This window comes from Tachysurus fulvidraco, chromosome 20 (assembly GCF_022655615.1).
Source record: "Tachysurus fulvidraco isolate hzauxx_2018 chromosome 20, HZAU_PFXX_2.0, whole genome shotgun sequence".
NCBI classification, from domain to species: domain Eukaryota; kingdom Metazoa; phylum Chordata; class Actinopteri; order Siluriformes; family Bagridae; genus Tachysurus; species Tachysurus fulvidraco.
This window is the reverse complement of record NC_062537.1, coordinates 4,764,681-4,775,754: the sequence shown is the minus strand read 5'-3', so window position 1 is coordinate 4,775,754 and position 11,074 is coordinate 4,764,681. Positions and strand designations below refer to the sequence as shown.

The following is an 11,074-nucleotide window of genomic DNA, read 5'->3' as shown; positions in this document are numbered from 1 at the left end:
CTCAGGAGTTGTTGACTCGGGAAACTCCAATCTGTGAATATGTGGCCAACTTTACTTAAGACGCCGAGGCGCTTTTTTCCTTCTCGATAGGTGAGTAACGTTGGTTTTGCTTTGTTACACAGAACTAATATATGCCTTTGTCCTTTACATGATTATGCTTGTGTGTCATTTTTGCTTGTTTGTTTATCTGCAATCGTATTGTTCTTCCCTTCAGCTATGATAAAGACACATTTCTTTCCATTAGTTGCCTGAGTTACGTATGTATGTGTGGGCGGAGCTATTAATACAGGGGTGGAACCCATTTGGGTTAGGGGTGTGTTTGTTTTGGTGATTTCAAATGTCGACATTGGCTTTCAAACATCGGAGACCCTGCCTTTAATACAGTCACCGCTGTACAGCTAAAATCTACAAATAAGAAATCTGAGCCAGGGTTGAGGAGTGTACAGCGTGGAAGGTCTCATAATGAAGAATGGACATTAAGTGAGAGCCCCAGATGAAGTATGAGCAGCCAAACAAGGAAACCCAGGACCTGCGTTCTATTACATTTCGAGTGTGAACGCACTACTGTGTCAGCTTTTACACACACTCCTTGTCAAGTCTTTGCTGTAATATGAAACACTATGAAATTCCTTTTTGTGATATTGAGACACATAAGATTTCTACCTTGCACTCGAGCCCTGGCTTACATTAATGAAATATTCTGTATCATTTGTAGAGACAGAAAATTCTGTGTTTTGGACCTCGGTGTATGAGACGTTCGGCGGATTCCGGCTTCCTGTGCGAGCGTGTACACGACGGGGAGTTTTAACAAATCCCGAATAAAAGGTAAAAGGTAACAGATACAAAGAGGTCCCCCCCCCCACATGTACATTTTGAAAGAATATTTACAGTTCATGAAGATCATTGTACACATTTTAGAAACACTGTTATTTGTGGTAAATTGTGGAGCTTTCACCGTATGTACAAAAAAAAAAAATTACGTGAGTTCTTAGTCACATTCGAGCCCATTTTCAGGCTCCTCTCCAGAGACACCAAACTTTTTTTTTCTTTTCTTTTCTTTTCTTTTTTTTTTCTTTTCATCAACGTCTCTGTCGACGCTGGCCGAAGCAGTCCTGTCCTCCGGCGATCGTAGGTTAGGCCAAGAAAAAAAAAGTCTGTATAATGATGCTGAAGACGAACAGGCTCATCATATGAAATACTCTTTTTGGCTTTCGCTGATGACGCTCTGTGCGCTGGGGTCGGTGTGAAACGCCGTCTCGGGCCCATCCTCCAATTTCGCTCCTTTCGACACCTGGGTCTGAAACGTCTCTTTCCGTCGGTAGAAAAATCGTGCCATGACAGCCAAGCAGGCTAGGATCACGAATATCACCACGGCGATGACGCCTGGGGGGGAAAAAGAGACCAGACACAGAGGAAAAGCGTTACATCACAGGTACGTTCCCATTACAAGAACCGTACCCATTACACCTCACACGTCTCCCTTCAGCACAGCTGCTCGAGGCTCTAAACGGTGCGAGGAGCTTCGAGAGTCGACGGTAAAGCAACTTCATTCGGTCGTGTTTAAAGTGACGATAAGGTCTTTGTGACTTTTTTAGATCAGAGTCTTGTTCTCCTTCAACAGGCATCAGGAAATCTCCATATATATATATATATATATGTTTTGATTTCCACAACGTACTTCCTGTCACAAGGCGCCATTTCCTGAGTATATCTTTCAGTGCATTCTGTTAAGCAGCGTCTATGTAATTACGCAGGATAAGAGAGACGTCTAATTGCGCTGCTAAAAATACATCTCTGTTTAATTTATTGCCAAATTACTCCTGTGAAGCAGAGGATGGCAGTGAAAGTCCCTAAATTCAGCCAAATCATTTCTTAATTAGTTTTGGCGTCCTTAAGAGCTTCTTTTCTATTTAATAGAAGGAGCGGTGGAGTGTCTGGGTTTTTTTTTTTTTTTTTTTTAATAAGTTCTTGACTGGAATTGGTCAGAAGGTGTTGATTGAGGAAGGAACACCACACTTCTGACTGCTGTTACTCAGAAAATAACACGCACCAGGGTGGAGCGATGAGAAACACACCCCCCCCCCCCCAACGGAGTGTGTTATTTTTGTATAACAGCAGCCTGGAGTGTGCTGTTCGATTAATGAGCGAGTGATATGTCACGCATTTTATCGGTTTAAGAGTTTGATTCAATGTTATGGAACATCTGAAAGACAAGTTAGTTCCTGTTCTCAACTGTTATAGCTGCGATGAAACTGTCTCTCGAGACCCACACACACACCCCCACACACCCACTTCTTAACAACATCGAATTCTCTGACAATTACTTCAGTAAGATTTAAAAACCACTTGTAGTCTTGTACTGTTTTAAGTGCTTTGTTCCCACACTGTTGTCTTGTGTTTACGCCAATCACGTGTGAGTAATCTGTCCTCTGATTGGTCAGAGTGAGGCTGGATTACAGCCTGTTCCTGTTCCTTTGTAGCTGTAGTTATTATAATCGATCGGTTTGAGCAGGACTCGATATTTCATCAGGAAAACATTGCTGCAATTAACCCGTTTCAGACAAGTCAATACGCGTCACTTTAAAAATAAAGAGACGTGCTTGCTTTCAAATTTTCTCCATAAAAAAAATAAAGTCATCGGATTCATTCCGAGCGATCTTCTGAACTTCTGACCAATCGGATCTGACAGATCAACCTTCCTTTGTTTTTTTTTTTTGTTTTTTTTTTCTGAGAAGGGACGAGGTTCGAGATGAACTAAAAAGTGCCGCCCATATCGCTGTAAGAGTAAAAAAAACGACAGAAGTACAGAGGTGTTAAAGGTGGAGAGAGAAGAACACGCATTTCTTCTTCGACATAAAGCGAGCAGAGTGCAGGAGGACGTCCGTTACCTCCGATCAGAGCAGAGTCGCCGCTGATTGCATTGACTACGGGCTCTCCTACAGTGCCCACATGATCTACAGCAGAAGGAAAGAAGAGAAAGAAGACACACACACACACACACACACACACACACACACACACACACACGGCATCAGCATCAACATTCACGAGGCCGCAGTGCAGAGAAGCAGTAAAGCGCGAAAGTGGAAACCCAGAGAAGAAAAGGGTATGCAAATGAAATTCTCTGGCATGCAGATTAATAAACCGATTGGCCGCCATAATTTAATTATCAGCATAGAGACTTAATTTAATTATCAGCATGCAGCCTGTTTCACAAAGCTACAGACAAAGTGTGTTTTACTTTAAATATTAAAGAGCCCACATTGCAATGTCTTTTTTTTTCTTTCTTCATTTTTTGCACTTCCTGTTATTAAATGTGTGCCTACATTTTATTTATTTCGCTCTCGTTTCAGTTTATTTCTACTGGCTCAAGTCGTATTCACACCGTACGGACGATTCAGACACGCCAGTCAGACCACTACGTGTCTTTGGAGCGAGGGAGGAAACCGGAGTGACCCCCAAACCCTGGACATATGAGGCGAAGTGAAAAGAAATAAACACAACAACAGGTTTAAACACCTTCCAGTTAGTAACTAGGTCAAGTATTGTCAGAATAACGACTCCAGAGAATACTAAAGTCTCTGTCTCGTCAAACCTTGTACAACCTTGGGCTCCTCTCAACAGCTGTTGTTTAATGAAGATTAATTCATGCTTACTAAGAAACTGGCTAGAAAACATCAAAGCACCTCCAGCTCACGAGATCAGGACCGTCATTAAGACAGAGATCGAGAATAACGTTCATACTGTACCGTTTCGCTAGTAAGAAAGGCTATATACCATATAACTTTAAAGGTGCGGTGCACGATGTTTGAGAAATGAAGCGGGCCGACAAACAAAACAAACGTGTAGCCAATGAGCAGAAACGGGCGTGTCTTCTCAAGAGTATTCAGTGCGCATGTCTGACATTAGCAGAAAGCGACTGAAACATTGATGTGGCGAATAAAAACAAAAAGCGAAAAAGGCTCCACGTCTTCTGTTTCCATGTGTTTATCCGCAGCAAGGTTACGACCTCTGCCTCTATCGTTACCTCTGCCTCGAGTTCTAGGTGTTGGACGTCGTCTTCCACGTATGTGTGGGGCGGAGCTATCAAAACCGGTGTGACACCCAATCAGGTTAGGGGCGTGTTTGTGCTTGGTGATTTCAAATGTCAACATTGGCTTTAAAAACATCGTGCACCGCACCTTTAATGACCTTTCTGATCTGAAGTACTGCTCACGCAAACATCATCTGCATGGAAGAGTCATCGGCAAGAAACCTTTAATACGACCTCATCGCGAAAGTAAATAGCTGATGTACGCAGAAACAGATTAGCCCACTTAGGGAACGAGGCTGTGAGTCGAAGATTAAACAGAACTCTGAGCAAAAATGAAGAAGGACGAACGGATTGTAGTAAATATCTGCAAATTGTGGAGACGTACTGTATATGAGACAATCAGTGAAGAAACTGGAGCAGGACAAGAACGTTAAACTACCTCGGGAAATTCCAGCTGAACCTGCGGAATGGCCTTAACGGACCCCTGACTTAAATACCCCTAAGGCTATTGTATGTAGGTAGATCTTAAACACGTTATGCATGCGAGATGGCCCAAGGTTAGCTCAGAACTAGAAAAGAAGAGTGGGTGAAAATCCATTAAACACGAATAGAAGAAAGACTCCTAGCTGTGAGATCTGACAATACTTGCAGGAATGTTATTTTTAAGACTCAGGCTTGCTGCAGAGTTTACTTGTGTTTACTTTCTTCCAAACAAATACTGTCTGTCAAGATGTAATGTGAATCATTTAAACTTCCGGGCCTGAGCTTTAAGGAGGACGGCGTCGGAGACTCTCAGACGGATGCGGTGTGCTTTATACCCAAGAGCGAGTGGGTCGTCTCGGCCGCGTAGGGACTGGATGACGAAGATGAACCGCAGTTGGACTCGGTCAGTGTCCCTGTGACGATAACAGGACTGGTGTGTGGATAAAGCAGTGCTGCTTTCAGAGGAGAGACAGAGTTGAACTGGACCACTGACAGGCAGCCAGCAAAGCCCTGAGAAGTGAGGTGAGTTATCTCTGCATCCAGCTCATCATATTCTGTTTGAGACACACACACACACACACACACACACACACACACACACACACACACACACACACACACACGCACACGTGTCATGGAGTCCATTCTGTAGTCACTATAGAATAAATATTTATTATACACATTATAACGGTGTTGTAGGTATTAGAGAAATTATTTTAAATTAATTTTTTTTTTAAATTATTATTATTATTATTATTTTTATTTGAAAGGGTCAATGCACATCAATCATGGCATGCATAAATAGTTTGCCTGCCTCTATTGTTATATATGGTCTAATGTGTCTAAAGCCATATTATATCTGATGGTATTAGCCACTTTTTTTTTTTTTTACATGCTTTTTAAAAGTTAAATTAAAGTCCAAAATAATACCAAGGTATTTAAAATTGGACATGTCCATGATTTTTTTCTCCTTCTATAAAAACATCTGCCTGCTGTACATTTGTGGACCCTCTTAAAAAAGAACATACAGGCTGTTTTGTTAATGTTACAATGCAGATCTGAGATTTTTTAGCCAGGCTGAAACATGTACCAATGCTTTGGTTAGTTCAGTTGCTGCCTGTTGTTTGGTCTTAGTATGCAAATATATCATCTGCATACATTTGTATATTAACAGATTGACAAACTGAAGGCAAGTTGTTAATATACAGGCTAAACAAAATAGGACCCAGTACTGACCCCTGGGGTACACCAATATTGCAGTCAATTTAAATGACTATTATTTCTTATTTATTTTCTATAATGTAACAATAGTACAAGAACATATTTTGGCAACCAGGACAAGCGCTTCGGTTAGCTAATCATCTGGAATTTTTGCTAACAAATTTGTTGAGTGCTTAACAGTGTGCTGTGCAAAACAAAAAACAGAAATCTACAGAATATAATTGTTTCTTTTGCTCGTTGAGTCTCACGAGTCCTGCCATGTGAAGCTCGACCCTGGTGTCAGACTTGACCCCCCCGGCATTTACGGCACTCTTCTCTCCTGTAACGTGTGCTTAGTCTTTTATTCTCTATTTATTAGAGCATAATGATCGATAGCTGCTGGTGTTGGGAGTGGCACAGAACGTGCTTTTATGTTGCAGCTTTAAACTCATGAAATGTGCTCATGATAATGAGACAGAGCAGATTATGCTAAATAGTGCCGCTCGGGGCCGGATCCAGAAAATCAGATCGAGCCAGATGTGGGAATCTGTGTAATCTGGTCAGAGATTCACACAGCTGCGGGGAATGATTTAATAGTAAAACAATGTGGTGAGTCAAAGAAAGATACCCTTAGAGGATCTAAATGTATTTATTTATTTATTTATTTTGAGGGACATATTGTGTAATGTGCCCAGAGACCCTCGAAATAAAAAAACAATAATATAAATTGATCCTTTTATTTCTCCCCTGAAGATCAACGCTAGATACTTTGCTGGTTGTCTGAACGGTCATCGGTTACAGATGTCAACTTTTAAGTCCTGCTTTCTAAAAATGCATATAATGATCCATAACGATTAATTAGCGGGACGTTAAACCTGCGTTTCTTTAAGTCAGGGCACTACGGCCTAAGCCTTCCTTATTATTATTGGTGTGGTGTGTTTCCGTTGTGTTGATTTGGTCTCTTCCTTGTTTCCGAGGGTAAGCTCCGCCCCTGCACACCTGCGGCCCGTTCCTGATTGACGCGCCGGGTGGAGATAAAAGGGGGGAGTTGACGTGGGACTAGGGGTGGCCGACTTCGTACTATTACATTCAGAACTCCAGTCGCCAGGCCACGGCCACTACCGCTGTCTTTAGCTCTATCTGTGAGCGGCACACACTTGAGCGGAAGCTCTTTCTTCCGTCAGATTCGCGCTGACGTCTTGTACTGAACCGAGCTTCGTGTGTGCGTCTTGACGTCCAGCCGTTGCTGATAAGCTGTGTCTTTTTTTTTTTGGTTTCATTTGTATTTTCCTTTTGTTCTGGTTGTTCTGTGTGTTTGTTCGGTGTGTGTTTACGACTGGTTTATGTGATAACTTCTAGTTGCCTGTGATGCGTGAGTGCAGCTAAATTAATAAACAGATAAAACTGTCCTTTTTGACTCGCGTGTCCTTTTATGTTACTTGCCCCCTCCTCTACGAGCATTGAAAGTTGAAAGTGGGGTTCGTAACATAAATGATCATCCCCATAACTGATACAGGCTGGGAACAGATGCTTGAAATCACTGTACAGATGACAGCAAACAATCTTCGCCCTCTATTTATTATATACTGTATTAAACACAGTAGCACACACATAATCAGGTATTTTAACGGTCTTACTCACCAGGCAGTTTCCCGATGACGATGGCTTTGATGGCATTGAAGTCAACATCTGATGATAGGTTGAAGTCTTCCCTCGCGTTCTGATCAATCTAGGAGATGCAAAGGAGCGTCGGGAAACAGGGACGACTGTCATGCTGCAAAGGGCTTTAGCGCTTTCATGTTACAAATACTCAGGCACGTTATTCATCCAGACCGAGGCTTTTTTTTTTTAATTAAAGCTGCTCTTCAAAGCTGTTTAAACATGCCGTCGTGTGGCATCTTAGACTCTCTTATTGCTCCGCGGGGGAAGACAAATCGGGAAGTGCTCGAATCGGGAAAGAGAGATTGCCGAGATGAGCTCACAACTTTGAAACACAATTATCACAAAGGCTTAGACTAATTGGTGAAGGTTATCTACTGAGCAACACTCGTCCGAGATGGGGGTTGGGCTCGGCACTGAGGATCGCATATAGCCTGGAGCTCAGAAAAGTTACAGCTTCTCATTAAACAATAGATTGTAACAAACTGAAGTTTTCATTTTTTCCATACTAACATGACAAGGTAGAATCAGCTCGATGTCTGACCTGAATTCTGAGGCTCTCCATGACTCTTCTGATAGACACTCGGTGCAACTGTCCGTCGGCCAGGTTCTTCATGCTCGATCTGAAGACGTCAGGGTCTCGGTCGTTCTGTAGTTTGTACTTCACCTCTAGTTGACCTTCAAAAATATATATATATATATAAGAATAAAAATCCATTTCCACACGCGATGATGCCACCGCAGTCCTTTTGTCCTTTTCAACAGTCGCTACGAATCATCTACAGCATACTCGACCTGATTAGAGCAGGATGGGAACAACAATGTGCGACAACACGAGCTCGCATTTATGACACTTTAAAGCTGTCTGTTAAGATTAGTGTTTTAATCCGCTGTCACTAACACACGCTCATAACACATACAAACAATCTGTCTGTCTGAGAAGAAATAGGAGAACAAAATGAATAGATTTCTGTCGGATGTCTTTATACTGTGCATCAGTTTAACAGGTAGGACAAGAGAGTCATTAGATCAAGTTAAGTGGATATAATGCTGAAATATATACAGTAAAGGCCATGATTGCAATAAGCAAGACCTGGCAACACGAGAGGAAAGGGAAGGTTTTAAAATGTACATTTTTGACAGGAGTGCAGTGTTGCTTGCACAAACATGGTGTGCATGGAAGAGTCATCAGAAAGAAACATCACTTGCTTGTTTTACGCAAACCGATACGTACTGTATGGATACAAAAAAACAAGTTCTGAGGAAGTAGAGGGGAAACTCTGTAGTACGCTTGGATAAAAAAGGATGAGGTAAAGAGAGCTTTGCCTTGAAAAAGCTGGCATCTACAGTATAATAGTACAATGATCCAAAACATCCGCTATGATCTACACCAACAAATCTACCCAGGAGCTCTTGGTATGACCGTCACAGTCACATCATGCAAAATATCTTTAAACAAGCTGCATGTTCACGCTAGAGGTCCTCACGCGTCCACTTAGATCCACAAACCCCAGGTCCGACCCGAGACCTGAGTGGGTTCGGGTCTAAAAGTTTCACGTGTGCCTCGGACAAGGGTCGGGTATAATAACGTCGGGTCTCGGGTACTGTAATGTAAAATGAATGTGACCCGAGAAGACCCGAACTACTGTATCTCGCGTGTCCAACCTCTCCTCTGTTTGCCAAGACCGCTTGCGACATCGTGTTGCTGGCAGTAAGCTAATTTACGTTGAAATAGACCTGTCAATCAATTTTGAATCCATGCTGTAGCGGTTACTTTAGTGTAGAGTTATGCAGCATTCGGGTCCAGTCGGGTAAAAAAAAAATTGGGTCGGGTCGGACTCGGGTCTAATTTTTTCGGGTTTGTCTCGGGTCGAGTCTTTCTTAAAATAAATAAATAAATAATTATTCACGTCGGGTTCGGGTAAAAAGTGATTCGGGTCACTTCGGGTCGGGTACATTTCTTGAGACCCTAGAAGACCTCTAGTTCACGCTGGTGCAAGAATATCTCAGAGTTAGAAGTGATCTAGAAAATTCTACAGTTCGCCTAGCTCGAGTGTTAGACACACTCCGTTTTGTGTGTTAAATTCATTCTCTTTAAACATTGGTACATAGAGAGTTTTACTCAAATTTCAGTTGTTAGGTGAAGGATAGTGAAGCAGTGACGTTAAATGCAATTCCTGATTTGTTTATAGTTGATATCTGAGCCTGTGCCATTACATTTTTATCCAGAGAAACAAATCTAATTTCACCCTCGCTCAGCAAAATCTGTGGAATTACCGCCGTCCCCGATCCGTGCCGCGCGTCTCTTTACTGTGGCACTGTGACTAATTGAAGGAAATTCGACGCTGACCCAAGAGGTTGAGAGAAATCCTTCATATAATATGGATCTCGGAAAACCATCGGCACTTAATTATCTCACTTATACGACTGAGCTAACTATCCCAAAAGGTCATGGCCTTAACGGCAGGCTCAAAAGCAGCTTCTCTATCACTGGCGTTAGGTTAACAGGCCCGTCTCCCCGGCGGATGCCGGTCGATTGAAATGTAAAATTCGTTCCTTCGTCCTCGTCAGAAATTTTAGAGACGCTGCTCGGAAAATCCTCTGAGAAATAGAGGATATTGAAAGTCTGGAATTAAATCACTTCCTCTTCTCTTAGGACTGGATAGTGGATAAAGTTACAGGACCGATATGATGTGCCTTATTTAATAGTTTGACATTTAGTGTCAGGAGGAATATCTTCCTGCAAAAGTGACAAAAGGTTCGTTAGTATACAGACGACGTAAAGCTTCCTGCAAAAGTGACAAAAGTTTGTTAGTAAACAGACGAAGCAAACTTTTTATTCCCCCTCGGATCGGTTTCAGAAGGTTTGAGTAGGCTTAAATATCTAACAATAGGTGTGTGTGTGTGTGTGTGTGTGTGCAGTTATGCTAAGGACAGCTCCAGGATCCTAAAGAACCCTACCTCAGACTCCTCGGGGTTAATGTTGGTGATTAGTGGCCTGGGAAAACACCTGCCATTTTCTATTACACAGCAGTAGCAGCTGGTGCTGATATTAGATTAGAGAGCTAAAGTCTATTATCTATCAATTGCTCGACAATGAAACTATTAGCCTTTGAGTCTTAAGAGATTTCACCCTGACACAAATGTAAAGGCTAGAGCAGCATGGGCAGAGATGAGAAAGACGAAAGATTAGCAAGATCTCCCACCGTTCCTGTTGAGGAAGATGACGAGGAATTCTCTGTAGTATGAGCTGGCGTAAAGGAGAACGGCGGGCACCTGGCTGGTGCGAAAACTCAGCGATACGTTCTCTCCTTTCAGCGTCAGGTCTGAGTAGATGGATGACGACTTGGCGCTGCTGTTTCTGTTCAGCTCATAAGGCTCCTTGAACGTGTACGTCACCGAGGTCCCGGGTCGGAAAAACGCAGAAACCTCTGAAAATAAAAGCGCGAGCTAGAGTTAGTTTCACCAAAATAGGTTAAAGATTAATATGTGGACATTAGCTTCAGCGTCTGAGGGAAAACAGACTGGATGCTAACATGACTAATTATAGCATTAGGCAGGCACTGCTTTAAAACATCTCCTCTTTCAATGCAACCAAAGCCAACGCGAGTATACTAGTAAGATAGCTTGCATTAGAGCTAACAAGTTAGCTAACATTATCTTAGCCCTAACCTACTGTAAACGGTTAGTTAATTAATG

General features: G+C 42.3%; 1 protein-coding gene across 2 annotated transcripts in view; it reads right to left on the bottom strand.

The window, feature by feature from the left end:
- Positions 1 to 242: 242 nt before the first annotated feature.
- Positions 243 to 11,074, bottom strand: part of cntnap3 (contactin associated protein family member 3) — a 113,329-nt gene continuing 102,497 nt past the window's right edge. The window contains exons 19-24 of one of the 2 annotated variants that reach the window (XM_027139320.2): positions 10,582 to 10,806; positions 7,920 to 8,053; positions 7,358 to 7,445; positions 4,852 to 5,070; positions 2,889 to 2,954; positions 244 to 1,383 (exon numbers count right to left, since the gene is read on the bottom strand). In XM_027139320.2, the coding sequence (XP_026995121.2) occupies positions 1,187 to 1,383; positions 2,889 to 2,954; positions 4,852 to 5,070; positions 7,358 to 7,445; positions 7,920 to 8,053; positions 10,582 to 10,806 (929 nt within the window). In that variant the 3' untranslated portion in view covers positions 244 to 1,186. Of the gene's footprint in view, positions 1,384 to 2,888; positions 2,955 to 4,851; positions 5,071 to 7,357; positions 7,446 to 7,919; positions 8,054 to 10,581; positions 10,807 to 11,074 lie in introns of both variants that reach the window. The other variant, XM_027139321.2, reaches the window with a different exon arrangement.